At 36.1% G+C, this 22,661-nt stretch overlaps 1 protein-coding gene and 1 long non-coding RNA gene across 2 annotated transcripts; one reads left to right on the forward strand and one right to left on the reverse strand.

Moving 5' to 3' along the window:
• The first annotated feature begins 5,254 nt into the window (after positions 1-5,254).
• Positions 5,255-11,686, forward strand: LOC115727491 (disease resistance protein RUN1-like). Its single transcript, XM_048276706.1, has 5 exons — positions 5,255-5,907; positions 6,991-8,095; positions 8,190-8,322; positions 8,386-8,465; positions 11,483-11,686. Exons 1-5 carry the CDS (start codon positions 5,276-5,278, stop codon positions 11,684-11,686), a joined length of 2,154 nt encoding a protein of 717 aa, XP_048132663.1. The 5' UTR covers positions 5,255-5,275.
• A 1,681-nt stretch (positions 11,687-13,367) lies between these two features.
• LOC125312804 lies at positions 13,368-22,274 on the reverse strand. Its single transcript, XR_007196873.1, has 3 exons — positions 22,264-22,274; positions 20,102-20,107; positions 13,368-13,530 (listed from the first exon to the last, which is right to left on the reverse strand). It is a non-coding gene; the product is annotated as an uncharacterized LOC125312804 (long non-coding RNA).
• Between the last annotated feature and the right edge of the window lie 387 nt (positions 22,275-22,661).

Genomic DNA, 22,661 nt, shown 5'->3' on the forward strand with positions numbered 1-22,661 from the left:
TTTTTATTGAACAAGGTGAGTCTCACGATGAAGGGTGGAGTTGATCATAAAACCCAAGAAGAGGATCTTGCTGAACACCGGAGACTTCATGAGTGTTGGACCATCAAGGGTTACGGCAATTCGTCGGTAAACATGAAAAAAAGGATCGAGGACAAGAATTCGTGAAGAAAGTTTCAGATTTCGTATGTGCAAGGAATAGAAGAGAAGACGAGAAGCACATAAACATGGTATGGGAATGGAGCAGCAAGGAAAAAGAAGAAGAAAAAAAAAACAATAGAACAAATGGGCCCACATTTGAGTCAGCGTGGTTCAAGCATGTGAAAGGTGGAAAAGGCAAGGGGTCAAATGGTCAGAATACTATTGAAAGAGTGTGTGAGCCAAACAAAGAGTGAAAAAAGCGTGACTCTAATTTTATTGTCAATTAATTTCAAAATATCATACTTTTCAGAATTGAATATATACCCCATCTCACAATTATTCGAATTTCTTCCGGACGGCTTCTCTAAACATTTAGGCCTTTTGCACACAAGTAGTATATATTTTTTCTTTCCTTCCGAATGTGTTTCTTTTCATGGGCATACATGTGGTTTTAATTGTTCATAAATCTAATGACTTACGATGTTTTCAATCATGTCTAAAATATTGAGATATATATGTGAATTATGTTAGAGAAGTATCACATTGAATAAATCTATCACTGGTGCTCACTCGTAAGGGAAAGATTGTTGAGATACAAGGGTGAGTTGCGTTAAAGAAGTCCTCCACCGGAGAATCAATGTGGTCTAAATCTTTTGAGTGAATGTGAGTCCAACTGGATATGTTGACGAACCCGGGCTTGGATTCTCTCTTGGCTATTTACTCGGGTGAAGGTATCGGACTTCTATTGCGTACTCCAAACATAAAATGGGTATCATAAAATGCACCGTAAAATCTTAATGAAGAAGGAAGGAAATCGATATTTGTCAATTTGGATTAGGATGTAGAAATCCCCACTACTTTGTCACGACGAGGAAAACAAATAGTTAAAAGATTAGGCCAAAAGAAAAAAAAGAAAACGTTAGTATCGACCGGTGTGATGAATTAGCAATTTTTCATATGATTAAATAATGATTGAGAAATCGAGACAAAAAAAGATCTGGAAAATAATGATCAAAAAGCTATTCAAAAGACCATCATGAAAATATGATCCAAGAGTAATTATTGCATAACATATTACGTGCTCACCGAAAGGCAATTAAGGATCATGCAAGGCCAGAGACGCTCGCGTAGGTGTTGGCGTTCCCGATCAGCTTACTTCACGCTGTGATCAAGATCACGCTTGTCATGACGCTCGTCGGTTGCGTTTGCTCATCATTCTTGGAGTTGCGGTAACCCTTGCTCTCCGGCGGCGGAGCTCAAGCTGAGCTTGTTGAGCTCGGTAGGCTCCACCGGCGCCTTCTCTGCAATTCCGTCGTCCCTCTCTCATCTACTTTGTCCATTAACATAACCTCTTTTCCTCAACGATCCGTTGTTATTTTCTTAGATGCTTTTTATCCTATTTTCCGTAGAGACTACTATCGCAACCTAAAGGCGGTATGACAAATCGTGTTTTCATTCCCTACAATTGCATTAGTTATAGATTTGGGTGAGACAAGAATTCAATTTTTCGTGCTTAGTAGGAATTCACTTTTTGAAGCAAAAGCTCGTGAGGGCCAGCAATTGATATATCTTTCGCGTAGTTGTGTATTGTTATTTTCGCAAAAAAAAAAATAAAAAGCTCATTGGTTGCGAACGACATGTCCTATAAGCCACAGCGAAGTGTACTATTGGGGAGCCAATGGAGTAGGTAACCTTGTTTTTAATGATATGAGTTACTGTATTTTCCACATGAGCTAAAAAAAAGAGAGAGAGAGAGAGAGAGAGACGGCTTAGAGATTTTTCTCTTTTTTTTTTTGTTGCTAAAAAGGCATAAAAAAATCCTAAATTATGCTGATTGTAACATAGTAGCTCTGTACATTTTTAATGATACAAAAAATCTCAAACTTATGGACGTGTATTTGAGGTAAATGTGTCACAGATATATAATTTTGCGATTTTTCAGGTCAACAAAAAAATTAGGATGAATATGTCACACATGTATAAATTTGAGATTTTTGGTGCTATGAAAAATTTGAAGTAAATATTTCACAGATATATAAATTTGAAATTTTTAGCGTCACAAAAAATAATTTAAATTAAATATGTTACAGTAACATAATTTTTAATTTTTCGTGATTGTTTCCCTTTCTTTTTGCCATCCCTTTGGGGGGGCCCAAATAGCGACAGAAGATGAGAGCAAGAAGACTTCGGTATCCATGAAAACGTGTGAACAAAATAAAAGTCTTGTCCTTTTATTAGAATTCAGTGTTGATGTCGGAGCATTGAGGTAAAGCTGGTGGGGACCTCTGGAAAGAAGCAAAGACGCGAGTGGACGACATTGATGTTTGACTTGAGTCAATTTTGGCATTTAGCTTCTCCCAAGGAACACGGCATTATTATTGACTGATTGGATTGGATTGGGTCGGATCATGAAAGCACCTTGTTCCGATTTTTTCAACACTTCTCGTAAAGGCTTTCTTTTCGGGGAAAAAAAAAAAAGGGAGAAAGCTTTGATTTTTTTAAAATGGATCCTCGACATGTACCCCGCGTGTTCGAGACGGTGCTTCTTTGTACTGCTAACTCTAGATTGTGAAAATTAAATTGCGAGGGTTGGGGCGATTTATCAATCTTTTTAATGGTGCAGGAGTGTCTCCTTTCGTTTTGTTTCTGCAATTTCATTTAATAAAAGCGGTGCACAGGAACAAAAGACCATGGCCTTCATGCCCAATTTACCTTTTATCAAAGGAGGAGGAACCCTTTTATTACACCACACAATACGTGAATTTGTAGTCTAATTACATTCACAAGGAAATGAATGACTTGCACTTTGATTTGACAGGGGGTAGCAATCACTAAGCAAATGAATTCCGAAAAAGGATCGAATGAAAAGGGCCCTACTTGATCGAAAGATCCTTCCTTCGCTCCAGAGTAATAGAAAATAAGCTATTGGTGTAACAATTAATCATTTAAAGGTGTTCTTTTGAAGAATTTTTCGTTTCTTTGAATTTATACATTAGAACAAAGAGAGTTTTGTTGGAATAAAAAAAAAATATTGATGACTTTGGAAATTTGCAATGAGTGCACGAATAAGAATCGGAGGGAGAATTTTATTGGAATGCAAATGCTTTGCTATAACTCGAAGCTCATTTTTTTTTTTTTTTTTTGTTCTGTGGCTTAATTACAATGCTGAACAAGCTGCAGAATTTTAGTGAAAACTTGTTTTTTTTAATCTATTCAGCCCTCTAAAGAAGCCAACAAGCTCCCCACTAACAATTAGAAGAAGCAGTGACTCATCTTTCCGCCAAAGTCAAGAATACAATGGGAACACCAATTGGAGTCAACAGAAAAAAATAACTCTTGACCTTCATAAGTCAAGAGAGCAGTGTGAACATCATCTCGTTTGTTCAGCTTTGTCAATCCAACGCCCTTGTCCTGCACTGACCTAGAGGGAATGTGAGGTGGGACATCGGGAAAATTTCGAAAGCTTAGAAAAAAGTTTGTCTGATAAAATAAAGGAGAGAAGAAAAACTGGCGTGTGAATGCACTTGGATCAATGCAAGCCCAAGCGATGTAGACATATGCATAGCCAAAGATGGCTACTTTTTTTTTCTTTTTTTGGCCGAAAAAAAAAATGGCTACTTGGAATTCGCATTTTTTTCAATTTCCCATGCTCATTGCGAACGCGATCCACCAAACTCGTTGACTCAACAAGTGATAAATATTAAGTTGAACGTAACAACCACATCACATACTTTGCTCTCTCATCGTAAAGTATGGGGGCGAATTGGGGAGTGTACTTTCTTTCTTATAATTTTCGTAAATTTTCATGGATAATCTTCATGAACCATCGTAATTTAAAAAAAAATTTAAATTTATGAAGTTCTATTCTTCGTTACGATATAACGTGGTAAACATTTGTGAACCATCATAATTTTAAATTTTCAAGTTTACAGCTCTTTATTATTGGTTACGAATGAACTTCATCCCTCTTTGGCGGGAGACAAGAAGTCTTTTTTTTTTTTTGGTCCAAGATAATTGTCGGTATGTGTCAAGGGATTTCATTGCATTAGAAAAGGAAATAAAAATATGAGTGACCAACTTTTTGGTGCTACGAAAAAATTTGAAGTAAATATTTCACATATATATAAATTTGAAATTTTTAACGTCACAAAAAATAATAATTTAATTAAATATGTTACAGTAACATAATTGATAATTTTTAGCGATTGTTTCCCTCTCTTCACGCCTTTCCTTTTGTTTTTTTTTTTTTTGGGGGGGGTGGTTAAGAAGCAGAGACGAGTGGACGACATTGATGTTTGACTTGAGAGTCAATTTTGGCTTTTAGCTTCTCGCAAGGAACACGGCATTGGTGGGGGCCACTGGTAAGACGCAAAGACGAGTGGAGGACATTGATGTTTGACTTGAGAGTCAATTTTGGCTTTTTAGCTTCTCCAAGGAACACGGCATCATTATTGACTGATTTGATTGGATCATCAAAGCGATACCTTTCAACCCTTCTCATAAAGGCTTTCTTTTCGGAAAAAAAAAATAGTTCATAAAATTTATCATTTATGAAATATAAGGAAAAGAGCAAAAGAATGCATGTGCCTCTCTGCATTTGGCACGAAAATATTCCCATTTTTAAAGGCGCACCTGGTTGGCCCCCCCGCGAATATTTCCATTTTTCAAGAATAGTGATAAAATGAAGGAGAGAATAACTTTTTTCGAAACTGGCGTGCGAAAGCACATGGATCAATGCAGCCAGAGTAAACGTACAGCGACCGAGAAGAGCAAAGATTTCACATCTCCAAGCAAAGTGAAAGAGAAAGAGCTATTAAATTTACCATATAGCCACCGCGAAGCATCCTTTTAATGATATCAACACTTTATTATCCATATAAGGAAAAAAAAAATAAAGGACTGAACAAATAGAAGCCATTTCCCCCTAGTCAAATCAATCAATCATAAAATTCACCTTTAATTATGATAGTATGATATTGTGGCCAGAGAAATTTAATCGACGGTGGATGGTCAAATTTATTAACAATTCAATTAAGGATAAATTTAACATTAACCAAAGATATGTTAAGGTTAAATCCCATGGTAAGGTGTGGGCTCATCCTTAAGCACCTTTATTAAAAATATTCTTTATTGACCCATGAGAACAGGAAGTCATGCATCTGGGTATCAAGCAAGAATATATAGAGAAGATCGAAGAGCGAACAAACTACGGCTAACAAAGCACCAAATCTTAAGCAATTCATTGCTCATTGTTAACAGCTCTCGTTTCTTGTTTCCAATGGCTGCTTCTTCTTCTACTTCTTCTTCTTCCAAGCGTAGAAGGAGTTACGATGTCTTCCTGAGTTTCAGGGGCACGGACGTCCGCAATAACTTCCTCGGTCATCTCTACACAGCTCTAGATAAGGAAGGAATAAACACTTACATGGACAGTGAAGAACTGAGGACGGGGGAGCAAATATCACCGGCACTTATGGAGGCGATCGAGGAATCCCGAATCGCCATCGTCGTTTTCTCCAAGAACTATGCCTCATCGAAATGGTGTTTGCGTGAGCTGGCAAAAATCATGGAGTGCAAGGGGCAGAGAGACCTAAAGGTTTTTCCGGTGTTTTACAAAGTGGAACCACGCGAAGTGAGAACGCCGAGAAAGAATTACAAAAAAGCTATGGCTAAGCATGAGGACAAGTTTGGGAAGGATTCGGAGGAAGTAAAGAGATGGAAGAAAGCTCTTTATGGGGCTGGTAGCTTATCTGGGCTGCCTTTTACTGATGGGTACGTGAGAACACTCTAGCTTCTACTAATTCAATTACTGCATTTCTTTCCATACTTAATCTTCTTTAAGGTTTGGCATCCCATAAAGTTAGTTGTATTTCTTTAAATTCTTGATCGTGCAAAATTCTTTTCTGCTGGTTTGTACCCGTTCTTTCCATTCCAATCTTTTTAGTTTCATCTGTACATTTCTCATTAATGAATCATGACGAAAATTCTTCCATCACCAAGCAGATCTGATTCTACCACATGCTCTAGGACAGCTTTAAAGAATTCAATTTTGGTTCGGTTCTGAACTGCATTTTTATGTTTCTCTCGATTTTGTTTGGTTCTGCAAATTGTCGAATTTCCCAGATCTGTTAGACATACTCTATTTCCTTTCATCATCCAGTTCCATTAATTGCGCGGGTAACAATCAATGGAAACATAGCTAGGACCATATCCGGAGCAGATTCAAGCATATATTACCAACGGATCAAGTTTACTAACGAGTTTACTAAGAGGGAGTCCATTTTCCGCTACGCTTGTGTCAAGTTTCTAGATTAGTCATCCTTGTCCTTCCCAATGGAGATAAGGATTTAGAACAGAGAGTTCTTCTGAAGACCTGTCTCTCAGGCTTCGTTACATTCGTCTCTTTTCAATTACATCAAGCCTTTCATTGACCAATAAAGACACCACTCTTGCAAGAGCATTTCTCCATCTTTGCATATCTATTTATTCATTTTCTTGAGCATTTGGAAATTGAATGGCTAATTGAAGGGAAAAAAGCCCATTTCAATGAACTTTTCAAAGAGATCAAGACAATGCCTATTGACATTCGAGTATATCCAAAAATTAATTCATATTCTTAATAAATACAAAATGGATCCTTTTTTGGTCAGAAAATGAAAAATAGCTGGACACACAACGATCAGAATAACATGAAACATATTTTCTTAGAATTGGGGCATCTTGCTAGTTGAACATATTTTATTATTCATCTCCAATTATGTCGCGTGCAAGTTTCTTAATCAATGATTCTCTTTGAACACTTACATGTTTCTCGGATTGTTCTAAAAGCAGTTTCAACTAATTTTCTGTTGTCAGATCTGAAGCAGGGCTTATACTACATATTGTAGAGAAGATTTCAACTCAACTAAATCGAATGCCCTTAGATGTTGCCAAGTATCCGGTTGGGATAGATTCTCGGGTACAAGAGCTTAAAAAAATCTTAGATCTACAGTCCGAGGATGATGTCCTTATGGTAGGATTATGGGGACATGGAGGTGTAGGGAAGACGACCCTTGCTAAAGCCGTTTACAATGCTGTGTTTAGAGAGTTTCAAGGTTCTTGTTACTTGGAACGTGTTAGAGAAAATTCCAAAAATTCCAATGATTTGGTTCTTTTGCAAGAAAAATTGCTATTGGAGGTATTACCGGGGAAGAGCTTAACAGTCTTCAATGCTAGTGGAGGAAGTCGGTTGATTCAGGAGAGACTTTCTAACAAGAAAGTTCTTATTATACTTGATGATGTTAATGATCTAGGCCAGTTAGATTCTCTAGCCGGAGATTGTAAGTGGTTCGGTAAAGGTAGTCGGATAATCATCACAACAAGAGATAAGCATCTGCTAACTTCTCATGGGGTAGATTTGAATCGTATATATGAAGTGAAAGCTCTCAAGGGTGGGGAAGCTCTTGAACTTTTTAGAAGGCATGCTTTTCTAAGAAATCAGCAAATAGAAATGAGGAGCAATCTTGTTGATAGTGTTTTACGTTATGCAAGAGGCCTTCCTTTGGCACTTAAGGTGTTGGGCTCTTTCTTGTGTGGTAGAGGAGAAGAAGAATGGGAAAGTGCCCTGGAGAAACTTGCCAAAAGTCCTGACAAGGATATTAATGATGTGCTAAAGGTGGGTTATGAGGGATTGGAGGACTATGCAAAGGAAATTTTTCTTGATATCGCATGTTTCTTTAAGGGGCAGAGTACATCGGACATTAAGAAAGTTCTTGATAGTTGTGGTTTCCACACGACTATTGGGCTAAAAGTTCTCATTGAGCGCTGCTGGATTAGTGAAGAGGGAGGGACCTTTCAAATGCACGACTTAATACAACTAATGGGCAGGGATCTTGTTGAGGAAGAATGCCGTGACGATCCCGGTAAACGGAGTAGGTTATGGCATTATGATGATGTTCGTGATGTTCTATCCAGAGATTTGGTAAGAATTGTTAGTGTATGAGAATTCACATTTTATTATTATTTTTGACTTCGTAGTTACAAGATAACCTCAATATATTCGAATAAATATACAGGGAACAGCTGCAGTAAAAGCCATTGTTTTGAAGCTACCAAAACCAGCAGAGATATATATTGGTCCTAATGCTTTCACAAAAATGAGAAAGTTGAGGGTGCTCATCCTGCATGACGTTCATAATCCTTTCCAAGGTCTCATCCATTTGCCAAACGAGTTAAGGTGGTTTGAATGGCCTAACTGTGCCTCAATTCCAGAATTTGGCGGTGGTGAAAAGAAGTTAGTTGGACTTGATCTGCAGAATACCAACATCGAAGGAGTGCTGAAACAATTTAAGGTGCGCATTTGCTTGGTCCTTCTCTTCGTTACTTGTAACTATATGTATCAATGAAGATGTATGATATTGTCCTTAGGAAACAGCTACAATGATTTAATTCTTTATACAAATTAAAGAATCAAATTTACGCTGTCAATCAATATGTATTTCAACTGCTTTTCTACTCAAGCCCTTATTTTTCTAAAAAAAAAAATCATCAAGTTTTTCTACTTACGTAAATTGTTTAATCAATTCTGCCCAACATCAAATCCAGTCCAGCCAGCGTGGCAATCTGAGGACGCCAGAATGTGACGTGGATGGAACATTGCATACGGGGAAAGCCCCTGTGGATAGTGAATGGTGGGAGATGACATAAGCTGTTTGACTAGCTTTCGCTTTAAGCTAATTCTAAGAGTGCCATGCATGTGCAATATTAGTCCACATCACACTACGGAGTCATTCAATGGCCATGTTAGCTAGTTTTGGCCAGATTTGATACTAAAGAGACTTGATTACACAATTCTTTTAAATGGGAATCGATTAAAAAAATTGCCGTATGTACACGAAAAACGCCAAAGTTGAACTCGAACTATCATGACTTTGAGCTGAAATTGGAAGAAAAACATCTTAGCATGTAATTTAACATTTGAATGCTGAATGTGCTTAAGATATACTATGAAATATTTCGTTTGATTTGTAGGTTTTTGATATGTAGTTGGGAGTAGTCTAAATGTTTTCAAAGATCCTTTCATTTAGAGAATTACCAAGCCACATCTTTATAACTGTTTGGATGGTAATAGATAAATCTCCTTTTCTTGTTAAGTTTCAAGAGGTGTACAAGATACAATATTAGAATGTCATAAGGGAATTTTGAGAATTCAAAGAGAATCAACAAGTCTTCCAATGTGATTGAGCTTGCTCCATCTCATGTTAGAAAATTAGAAACTGCTACATCCAAAAAAAAAGAAAAAAAGTGCTTCAGAGAAAAAGTCCGTTCTGTTTTACCTAGCTAAACCCAATCCTAAAGAAGGAGCAGCATCAATATGTAATGCAAATTTCCAGCATAACCGTGCGTGAAAACACATAATACTGTTTCATGCTAGTAATTTCTTAAAAGTGGGGTAAATTGCAAAATCGTTGGTAACTAAATTTTGACCGGCAACTTCCTTTACTTGTCACATGTTAGAAAGTAACCAATAGTTCTATGGAAATACCAACACTTATTTAGCCTGGAAATGCGTTAGTAAGTCACCACAAGTTTTGTGGGAGTACCAACCATTATTTTATTATTAGATTACAAACGTGTTTGCAAATAACCAATATTAATGGTGCAACTTACCAACGTATTAAAATTACTGACTTTTATAAAAAAAATTCCCAACTACTATTTGAGTCTATTTACTAAATCTTTTTTGATTGTACTCAAATTGCCAATTGTTCCAAAAACTTATAATATTTATTGGCGAGAGTTACCATCGTTTTAAAGTTACTAACTATTATATCAAGTTTCAACTATTAATTTGAGTGATTTTCGAACTCCTCACGCTATGGGTTACCATCTAGTTTTGGTTTATTAACTCCTATTTGATTCTGCTAATGACGTTTATTTAATTGTTTCGAAGTCACTGCCTGAAATTACAGATTTTCATTTCAGTCTATTCCCAATGTTTATTTAATTGTAACTTAAACCAATTGGAACGTTCCCCAAGCAAATGTGCTAAATTATGTAAATAGTTGACTTTTTAAAGATCAAATAAAAGTTGATACGCGAGTCAAATAAGAGTATGTAACTTAATCACCTCATATAATGAATGATAGATTATTGTAATGATATTGGTAATATCCAAGGGAATTGGTAAAATGGTGAGAGTAGTAATATTAACATGCCAGTAAGCTTTCCAAATTAGCATTGGTAAACCATTGTAACAGTTAAATAACTGTGGGTGATTAACTCAAATACAAGTTGATAGTATCAGAATATGAGTTATTAACTTTTTCTGGTTGGTAAATTGCCACAAATCTCAGTAAATTATTGGAATGGTGGGTACTTATGAAACAATTAAACAAATATTGACAACTAATCAAATATTCGTTGGTGGTTTTATGTAAGTTCTTAAATTAGCTCTGCAAATAATTGTTGGTCAATTATTGAATTAGTTGGTAATTTTGGAAATGGCCGTTCATTTAGTGTGAGAGTCAGTTCAACTCGTTGGTAACTTCAACAAATAAATATCGGTAAACTACAGAGACGACTTTAATTGTTACAAAGAAATCTAACAAACGTTGTTAGTGGACTCAAAAAACAATTGATAATTTTCTAGAAGAGGTAGTAACTTAAAAAAGTTGGTAAGCTGGCAACAAACATTTAATAGATTATTACAGCAATTGATAATTTGAAAACACCAGAAAAAAACATTAGTATTGACTCAAACAAAAAATTGGTAAATTTCTTAAAAAAATTTGTAAATTTGATACATCGGTAACTCTAATGAATAAATACTTGTATAGCATGGAAAAAACATTTGATAAGTCCAAAAATCAAATAGACATTGGTAAAAGGACTCAAATTAGAGTTGGTAGTTCGATAAAAGATGGTAAATTTAACATTTGGGTAAGCTCTACAAAGAAATGTTGCTAAATCATTATAACCTTTAGTAATTTCGAAACAATAAAATAAATGTTGGTTACTCAGTCAATAAGATTTAGGCCTTGCTTGATAAACCATGGACGTGGACTAGCTAATTTCGAGTTTTAAAAAGGAAATATTAATCATCAACTAGAAATCAAATGCAGAACATTGAACACGCACCTCATCTCGCCTCAGTCCTAACCTTAGCCCTCCACTTCTCAACTTCCAGCTATATGGCCGATCATTGTCGCGAATAAGAAACCAGAGGGTTAAGAATTTCAATATTACCTCAGTCATTGCTGCGAATCGGAGTTCCATAGCTTCCCGGTTAATGCAAAACGGGACAAAAGTGCAAGAAATTGTAAATCGCTTGATGAATTTGAGATGATGCTACAAAAACTTGCTGAAGGGGACGCTGGTGGCGGAATGTGCAAGGAGAGGCTGTAACAGTGGTGGCGGAGGAGGTGGAGGGAAATGGACTGGGAGGGACATTGGTGGGATCGACGTCATTGGTAGCAGTAGTGGGAGGGACGTGGTGGTGGTGAAGAATTGCATGGACTCGAGGGCAACGCTGTGTAGAAGAGGCGTTGCTATGGTCTTTGCTATCAAGTAGACTGGTTCCTTGGAATCAGTGGGCGGTCCCCCCATTTAGTAAGTGGTAACCGCCCACATTGAAACCGATCGCCCTCACATAAGATCAAGAAATTTTAATTACATGTGGCTTGATTATGATCAGGTTATTTTTGTTAAAAATAAGAACCAGATTTTGAATTGAATATATATATATATATATATATATATATATATATATATATATATCTCTTTTTCCTTTGTTCTTCCAGAACCTCCATGTAAGTTGGTTTTATTGTTCTTGCAGGACTTCGAAAAACTGAAGTTCATTAACTTGAGTAATTGCCAATCGCTGGTTTGTATGCCGGATCTCTCTTGTACTCCAAATCTGGAGGAAATGTATCTCATTGATTGCAAAAACCTGGAGCATGCTCACGAATCAATTGCATACCACCACAAGTTACAGACTTTAAGTTTAGGTGGGTGCTCGAAAGTGCAAATTTTCCCTGATATTCCGGTTAAAAACAAAAGCTTGCGAAATGTTTGTTTGACAGGAACTTCAATTGAGGAACTTCCAGCATCCATAGAAAATCTTGTCTCTCTCGAGAAAATGTTATTATATAATTGCAAGAAACTGGCAATCCTTCCATCTAGCATTTACAGGTTGCAAAATCTTCTCATTTTGAAGCTTGAGGGCTGCTCAAAACTAACCAAGTTTCCAAAGAGGGAGGAGGATTCAAATGATCCCCATACAAAGAAGGGATTTCCTAGATTATTGGAGTTGGGCCTTCAATGTTGCCATCTATTAGAAGTAGAGTTCTTGGAGAATTTTTCTTGTTTTCCCCACTTACAATCTTTGAGTTTGAGGGGAAACAACTTTACTAACCTTCCTATATGCGAGAAACTATATTACTTGTACAATTTGGATGTTTCGAATTGCAAGCAGCTACAAGAGATTCCCAAGATTCCATGGAATTTGAGAAGACTAGTGGCAGCCGGTTGCGAATCTCTGAGTAGAATTCCCTCCAACATATGTGACGTTGAGATCGTCAAGTTTGCCTCATGTGATGAACTGGTCCGTAATGGATTGTCCGTGAATGATTGGTTAAAGCTCGAGGTTAGAGTCTCTCTCTGTGTCTGATTATTATGGAGTTGTGTTCATGTTGGTTGCATTGAGTTTTGTGTATTGCAAAAATCTGAAAATCCTGGATTGATGGGCTTAATTTAAAAAAGAAAACATATGGACAGTGATTCTACATGTGAATGTGGTGGAGGTTGCTATAGGGCAACTCAAACTATATTTTATTTATTTATGGGGATCTAGTTCACTGTTGAATTACAAGGATCAACCAATGAAAAACTTCAATAACAAATGTTCCAGTTACAAAATCTTCATCAATACATGTCCTGTTCCCACTTTTAAGTACGAAAAAATCTTTGTAATGCTATTGCTAACCATATCTAAACTCAAGGAGTACCCATATAATTTATTGAAACTCCTCTTTTTAGGTGCCTAGTCTGAAAAACAATCTTACACTCTACATCTATGACAGAAATTTCATTGCCAAACAAGTTGCCGAGTTATTCTACCTGGAAGAGAAATGCCAAAGTGGTTGCTCCCTAATAAAGAGGGTTACATATCTTTCCAGGCTTCAAAGGACTTGTATCAGAAGATCCTAGGAGTAGTTTTTTGTGTTGTAAATCAAGGAGTTCTCAACTTAGAGCTTACAAGATCCATTAATTGCAAAGTTGCGACATGCATCAAGTGCTGCTCATCAGTTGATTTGGATCATGTGTGGCTTGAGTATATGGAATCAAAGGAGGTGTGGGGAGTAGATGATTTTGGTCCAAATGACTCGAGTCATTTCCACTTCAGCATTAGAGCATCTACAGTTTTTAATGAAAATCTAGATGACAGAGCATTTGTGAAAAAGTGTGGGTTCCGAATAATATGCAAGCCACTAGAGAATGATTTGGAGATTTTGCTTCAAGACAATCAGTTGTTGGACCCAGCTTTATTTTACGAGGTTTCATATGAAGATAGTTCAACGAGCATAGAGGAAGCAAATTCAAGTGAAATAGAAGATTTGCAAGATAGTGAAACGAGCACAGAGAAGGAATGTTCAAGTGAAATAGAAGATTTTCAAGATGAGTGGATCGAGGAAGAACGATTGAATATGGATGATTTCTCAATTGAGGTCTCTCTCTCTCTCTCTCTCTCTCCGTGGTATATATGCGTTTGTTGATCCAGAATGTTTGTTAGGTGCAGTGTTTGCTTGATGTAAAAGCTGAAAATTCTAGACAAACAAACAAATCTAATATAAAGTGTTTGTGCATGGGCATAAAGCTGAACAAAATCTCTAAATGAAGCGATAATACAGACCCATGTTCATATTCCTATGTTGAAAAATAAATGTTGAAATCTTAGAAAATCTAAAGAACAGTGGAACGTGGTTCTTGATGTTGCGATTGATCAATCTTAGGTGTTTGTTTATGAAGAGTTAGATTAGGATTTTTTTTTTTTTTTGGTTGCAAGTGCTCTATTACATGAACCAATTCTATTTGTCTATATCCCTAGGATGAGAATATCTCTAATCCTTGTTGTGGCCAAAGTCTCGTGATTGTAGTCATGATGGGACAAGTTCAAACAACAGCAGCATGATAATATTGTAGAGTAATGATAATTGTGTTAAAGAAAGCGATAGGTTATGAGTAGACCATTCACCAAATGGGCTATATTAAATACTTATATACAAATACCATATATCATTTAATATACAAATTTTGTGAGTTAATTTTAATAAGTCTAATATCGGTCGTACAACGGACAAAAGTTCTGAGCAAACAATTCATCCCCGGATTGCAAAATCCTACTTTGATATACGAGATGACAAGTAGCATCAATCCATCAAAATAATATTATGAAAACAACAATCAAGATATGGCAAAAAAGAGGTAGAAAGGGACAGTTTGTACTGAAGAATCAGTGATGTCCAAAGTGAACACCAGACGATGAAAATTAGACAGTTGGGTCTGACTAGGACGACTAATTTCTCGGATATGTTGAGCTATGTTTAGGGTGACTAGAAAAAAAACATTGGGGGTGGCTAACACTTGCAAGAGAATGATTTCCAACATAAGCAAGGATCAATGTGCCTAATTACTTTAGAACTCTAGCTTTAGTTGTATCACTAGGAATATGCTCTAAATCAAGCTCTTCTTTTTACAAATTTTGGGTACTTCTAACAATTTAGCAATGTAACAGAAGCTTCGCTATTCAAGAATTCATCCACTTGACCAAAATGTTCGCCTTGGAGGAGAGATGCCAAAAGGGTTTGTCCTTGCTGAAGATGGTACCATATCTTTCATGGCTTCACAGGACTTGTACAACAAGTTCCTAGGATTGGTTTTGTGTGTTGTTTTCGGTGTAGAAGATGGAAAAAAGGAAATATCTTTCGAAATTGTGCCACATGTTCATGAGCAAAGGCGGAATGTGCTAGCAGGAACTCTCGGTTCATTTAACTCGGATCACATTTGGGTTCAATATCTAGAACCAGATGTACTGTGGGGAGTGTTGGAGGGAGCAGTTGATTTCGGCCAATTTGAGGAGAATTTTTTACGATTTAGTCTTACAGTTAGAGTGTCAGGTGGAACGATGAAAAAATTGGGATATTTGATAAGTTGCAGGCGACTAGAGAATGATTTGAAGGTTGTGCTTGAAGAGAATCAATTAGTGAATTCAGCTTTGCTCGTTGAGGATTCCGATCCAAGGGATGGCACTTTCGTTGACTGGAGATTTTATAAAACAGAATACTTACGCAGATATCACATTTTCGACGAACCGGAAGGCAGCGACAGTGATTCAGAATAATGGAAAGTGGCGAGTGAAGTAGTGGTGGCATGTGTTTCCTTACTTTGTTGTTGGAGGAACAGAAGGAGTTCAGTTCAATCAAAGGTGACTTGGCGCACAACATTTATAGCAAAGCGTTTGTTTTTCATATTTCCTTGTCAATCGGATCACTATCTCATTCATAAATCTCATATTCTGCACATGCATGAAGACGAAAGTGCGAATTCATATTTCCAAAGATTAACAAAGGGATAGTTAAATATGTTGCGTAAATTTTATTTTTACGAGATTCTTCTCATTTGTAGTTTAGAAAAACAGTGTTATAGCTGCAGCGTGTGACATGAAGGGGCAGACAGATCCATATTCAAAACTAGAGGAACTAGTCATCTAAAGGTGAATTGGCCAGGTACCCAGCCCTGTGTTTTAGAGTAAGAATGATCTTTTTTACCATTTTCGATATCAATCCTAACAAAAAAAAAACTTAAATACAATGATATACCTCCAAATAACAATTAACATATGTGAGGGAATTCTATGATCAACAAAATTAGAAGGGTTAATACCACGAAAACCCCAAATTGGTACACCCGTGACAAATTTACCCCAAATTATTTGTTTGACCATGAAAAATCTCAAACTAGCACACATGTGACAAATTTACCATAAACTATTTTTTTGACCATAAAAAATCCTAAACCGATACACCCGTGACAAGTTTACCATAAACTAATTTTTTTTACTATAAAAAACTTCAAACTGGAATACTTGTGACAAATTTACCCTTCGTTAAATTGGTTTAATACCATGAAAAATCTCAAATTGATACATATACGACAAACAGTGGGTAAAAACCCTAAACCGGTACACTCATGAAGCGCCGGGTGTCATTTAACTCAGCAATTTGACGGTTAAATTTAATGAAAACTAATGGAGGGTAAATTTGTCACGGGTGTACTGGTTTGGAGTAAATTTATTGCAAGTATACCGGTTTGAGATTTTTTATGATCAAAAAAATAGTTTGAGGTAAATTTGTCAAAGGTGTATCAGTTTAGGGTTTTCTGTGGTATTAACCCAAATTAAAATGGGGTCAACATAGACCTAGTTCTAAAAATTAGGTAGTTAATTGCAAAAGGGGCAAATATTCAGATATTTACCGTGTCCTTATACCTCACGTGAACGACTCGACGCTTTTTGTGTGACTCTACCATGACGGAACTAGCCAATGGCTATGAAGTGTTTATACACAATGCTCGACCAGACGAGCGAAAAGAGCCCACTTGCACAGTCCGCCTATCCCTCAATTCAAGCCTTCTTTTCACACGAGCATCCCACTTCTAAAGACATCTCTAATAAGGAACTTTCATGGACTCAGTTCTATCGCATTTTCTACGTCAACTGTGATTTCGTTTTGGTTCATAACCGGTAGCTTCTGTTCATAATCTTCGTCGTCAGATCGAGTGCCGTCATTTTGCAGTTGTAATGTTTATGGAAGTTCTTCTTGCCTTTGCTAAAATTATCGAAACCAAAAATTTTACTAATGACAATTAATAATCAGATATCCATGCATTGGAGATTATAATCGGTGATTTTTGTAAATAAGAAAATGACGCAGTAGAAAGTTCTTCTGGATAATCGCAAACCAAAACCCTAGCTAATCTTCTTATTTATTTATTTATTTATTTATTTTTGGTTGCTGAAAAGAACTTCCATTCCATCAAAGCGGTCCAAATATTACAAGGAGGAACAAGAGCCTACATTAAGATGATAGATTAAAGAAGATTCTATTAATATTATATTTTTTACTTTAGATGAGAGATCATTCGAAAGAAAAGAAGATGTAGTTCCTATCTGATGAAAAGCCCAATTTGCAAGCTTGCGAGCAACTGCGTTGCTGGTTTTACTGGTCTACTTTAAACTCCATCCCGATTTGTTGCTTAGGAGGACGTGCGAGTCCAAGACAAAAGGATGAATGCATCAAGAGCAACAGCCCCTATGTTGAATTGCATCAATTAACATCTTGCAATCACATTCAAAGACCGCTTTGTGAATGCCGAGAGATTGAGCAGCATTGCATGTGAGAAGAAGAGTTGCCGCTTTACTTATAGCAGAGACAGGCTAAGTACACTCTTTTCGAAAATTTGTATGGCAAGAGAAAAAGATTTTCATATCTTTATAGATAACTAATTCGTTTTCTTCTTTCCTATCAATATAACCATAGGTCAACGCCTTACTCTTTTTATTCCTGATAGTAAGAAATCATGGGACGGAAAGCGACTATTGACATTTCCTTGTTAATAGTCCTCTCGCCTAGCAATAGAACAATGGAGGGAAATAGATGGATCATCCAATTCCTTCACCCGCTTAGTAAAGCAAAGCTTGTGGACTACGACTCCGTAAAAGAGCCTTACTCTACAGAAGCGCCAGCACTTTGAACCCAGCTGCAGGATTCATGCCAACAGTGCACAATGACTTTAAAGCTTGACTAATAGGGCTTTCTACATATATTTAATCCTAAACCTAATCTATATAAAGCGGAGAGAACCTTCTCAGGGATCTCAATTTTTTTGTCTCCAAAATGTTGTCAATAACTTGTTTTTCAATTATTGTATTATCGAGAACAGCGTTAAGTTTATTTAATCCTCCACGTGTGTCCATATCAAAATTGGATCTTTTCTGTCCTGCAACATTTTTTTTTTTTATCGAAAATTTCAATCTTGAAATATATTTTTCTTTCCACTAATAATTATATGGTTCTGCGTATTGCACATTTTATCTAGATTTTCTTTCCATATTATATATATATATATATATATATATATATATATATATATAGTTGTCCTACACTTCTTAAGAGACAAACATTGTGCTTTTTCAATTAAAGAATATCCAACAAAAACGAGAGAGAGATTTAAATACTACAAAGATTGACAAATCATAATTAAGGCTCCGTTTGCTTTTCATAACAAATAAATGATTTGAAAAATATTTTTCAAAAAATATCGCTTGTAATGCCTGAAATAATTACCCAATGTAAACGTTTTAATTATCGACAATAATTTATGTCTAAATATTTTAATGAATGCCATTAGTTGTTCATCATTTTTATAAGCATCATAAATGATAATTTTTGAGAAAATATTTTCCAAATCACCTTTTATCATCCATTTAAGTCTTCACGACCTCCTCAATCAACTAGGAGAAGTGTCAAAAAAGTCTTAAGCCTATTGCCTTGGTGTTAATTTAGTTAACCTTTTTTTTTGTGCCAATTCAGTCCTAAACCTTTTGCATTTGTGACAAATGAGTCAATTCGGCCAATTAGGAATATAAAATGTTTATGATTGAATTGGCACAAATGCAAAAGGTTTAGGACTAAATTGACATAAAAAAAAGGTTTATGACTAAATTGAAACCAATGCAATAGGTTTAGGACTTTTTCTACACTTTTCCCCAATCTACTAGACCTCTTCCCCTTCTACTTAGCCCATCTATCTTATAACCACCTTCGTGCATAATACCTTGTTCACCGTTGCTAGCAACGAACTGTTTAGGACTCAATTTGCATATTACCTTTGCTTCTGTTCGTTTCCAAAATAGCATTGGGACGTTATCCCGACAGAATGCCAATGGAACATACTAAAAATAGTAACGTAAGTAATCAATATTAACCAATGATCGTTATACAATCAAATTAAATTTATGAAGTTGGAAAATATAATTAAATTTGAAGCATTAATAAATGTAAATTTTGTTAAAAATCAACTGTTGACAACAGAATTTTCAGAGAAAAAGAAAGAAATGTGTGAGCAATTCTTATTCTAAAAATAAATCTAATGAATTGTAGATGGAGAATTGATTATATAATAGTATTTGGGTGACTGTTATGCTAAAAGTCAGTTTTGGGTAAAAAATATAAATAATAATTAATTTAAGATTGTTGTAAGGTTCACTTTTTTAAGAATTTATGCTTCATAATATATCGTTATTCTCATGATCACTCTTTTATCGTGCATTCTTGGGAAATGAAATTTTAGGAATTTATGTAGATATATATACTGAAAGTTGCATATTATGCAATATATCCAATTATTTTCTTTGAGATACAAGGGCATGGATGATAAGATATTCATAAACTCTTTCGACAAAAAGTCCTACTTGGTTTTTTTTTAATAAATGTCATTTTATAGGTGGCTTTTTTATTTTTTTTAAAAAAGTCTAGCGTGGCCTTTCTATTAGGGTGAGCAAATCGGACTGCCCGAACAGGGAACCGCCCGAGCCGGACCGACCGGTGGTCCAGTTCCCGGTTCTAGATGGGTCCGGTCCTGTTCTCGATTCTTAATATTGGAACCGGTGGCTGAACGGTCCGGTTCCCGGTTCCAAGGACATAGGGCCGGACTGGACCACCCGAACCAGATGGGTCGAATTTTAAAACAAGAGACTTGGAGCTTGGCACAGGATATTGCAACTATGTCATGAGATCACATGCTACCGAGCATTCTCATCGGAAACATAACATTTCAACCTTGTATAGTGTAAGCCTCCGACAAGTATCATCAAGAATGCAACCCAAGAAATCTGTAATCTTGAAATCTAAAGCTACACCAAAAAAACCTAGTCCTCGAAAACTTCGAAGCACGCTAAAGTCTGCGCACAAGAATTGAATTCACAAATTGAAGCAATAATCACATAACTGAATGCCAGCTCCACAAACACATGAAAGAACGAGTTTAAGAGCATAAACATATTCAATTATATATTCCCCCTAGATCGGTACGGCTAGGAATGTGCAATCGTTGTCGCGACTTCAATTTTGGTTCCTTGAAACCGACAAAGAACCGATCACCCCTACTTTCTATACCTAAATTACGTCATATCCTCTTCAGATTGAATCTCTCTCTCAAAGTAAACAAATCTCTCTCTATCATCACTTCTTAATGTTGACTTGGAGCTCCGACGAGCCACTCCTATATATATATATATATATATATATATATATCTGTGTGTGTGTTGAATTTCTGACGTACTAAATCAATGATGGCACTTAAGTGATTTTTTTTTCTTTTTGTAAAAGTGGCATTTAAGTGATCCGGCAAAAATTTACACCAAAATGAGCGCCGGGTATGAAAATTATGGCATTTCTAATGTTCTTTTCCTATTTAAATGATTAGCAAAAAAAGGGGGGAGAAAGGCCCAAAAAAGAAAACTGAAACATATGAAATTGTAAGAACATGAAACAATCACCATTTAACTCTCTAGAAATAGAGAGTAGCAAATGGAGGATAAAAGAAACCATGTTATTCTCAAGAAAATTCTACCCAATTAGTTTGGTCGCCTTTTCTGGACAAAGTCAATGGCACAAAGGTGAAGATTTCAACAAAATTGAGGAAAGCTAAAAAGATAGGAGAATTTACATTCTTAGCTGTCATGTTTTTTTTTTTTTTTGAATTTTAGTACTTACATACTCGAAATATTGCATATACTTATATCATTATTGAATAAAGATTGCAATTTAATCAAAGTATAAACCTACATGGATATTTGAATAAACATTAAATAAAATTCGGCAAAGCTCTAGTAGAATATTTGATTGACGCGAATACTCATTTTGTTATCATTTGCCACAAATTCTATTTCTCTTGCAAAAAAATTCACGTCAATATCGGCATTCATATTTTAAAACAAATATAATTTTAGATCCATGCAGCGTACGGGAATTACTAGTCTTCTATCAAATCTAGTAATCTTAACACATTGGTAAGCCACACATAAAATATTTTTAAACTTTTGAAATTTAAAACTACCTAGTAAGGATAGGTACTTTCTTAAAAGTGTTAGTAACTTACCATTGCCTCTATTTAATTTACATAGAACAGTGGAATTGTCTCTATGTATTTTGTCTAGCAAAATTGCCCATGGACAAAAGTAAGTAGTTACTTGTTCATCGACGTTTTGCGATAATGCTTATATAAGTTACGATGGGTGAAAATTTTTGTAAGCAGGTTCCTAGTATGTCTACATACCACTGGCTTTTATTAAAAAGTGAGTCAGATTTTGAATTGCATATTTATCTCAGCTTCTTTCGTCCCGAATGTTTCTGGCAGGACTTTAAAAAATTGAAATTCATTAACTTTAGTGAATGCCAGTCAGTGGTTTATATGCCGGACCTCTATTGTACTCCAAATTTGAAGGAATTGGATCTCCATGAGTGCAAAAACTTGGAGCGTGCCCACGACTCAGTTGCATATCAAGACAAGTTACAATTTATGAATTTACGTGGGTGCTCCAAATCTCATCATTTCCCTTATGTGCTCCAGTCCTAGAATCTTCAACATCTCAATCTCAATCATTGCTCAGAACTGCAACGATTCCCTGATATTCCAAACAAAATCGAAGGACTGTAAAGACTTCAGTTAAGAAGGACTTCCATTGAGGAACTTCCGGCATCCCTAGAAAATCTTGTTTCTTTGGAGGATATGATTTTAAGTGAATGCATGAAACTGGCAATTCTACCGTCTAGCATTTACAGGTTGTGAAATCTTGAAAACCTGAGTTTTGATGGCTGCTCAAAACTATTCAATTTTTCAAAGGAGGAGGAAGATTTGAGTGATCCCCGTACGAAGATGGGATTTCCTAAATTAAGATTCTAGACCTTAGTTGGTGCAATCTATCGGAAGTAGAATTCCTAGAAAATCATTCATGTTTCCCCTCCTTAAAAATTTGATGTTGTCAGGAAACAATTTTACAGACCTTCCCATGTGCGGGCAACAATACACCTCAAGGATTTTTCTCTCTCTCTCTCTCTCTCTCTCTCTCTCTCTCTCTCTCTCTCTCTCTCTCACACACACACACACACACACACACACACACACACACACACACACACACACACACACACACACACACACACACACACACATCTGCATCCACAGAAATCGACTCAAGTCCTTTGAAGTCCTAAATCTCGTATATTCTATAAAATTAAACTCTAATTTCGCCGTGGAATTACAAGCATCGCCCAATGGAAAGCTTCAACGATACATGTTTGGCCAATTACTAAATCTTCGACCATGCACATCTTCTTTCCACTGGTTAAGTGTAAAATTTTTTTCCAATGCTATTGCTGACTATAGCTGAATTGTAGGATTACCCACTTAACTCATTGAAACTCCTT

The sequence above is a fragment of the Rhodamnia argentea genome, chromosome 1 (assembly GCF_020921035.1).
Source record: "Rhodamnia argentea isolate NSW1041297 chromosome 1, ASM2092103v1, whole genome shotgun sequence".
Taxonomy (NCBI): Eukaryota; Viridiplantae; Streptophyta; class Magnoliopsida; order Myrtales; family Myrtaceae; genus Rhodamnia; species Rhodamnia argentea.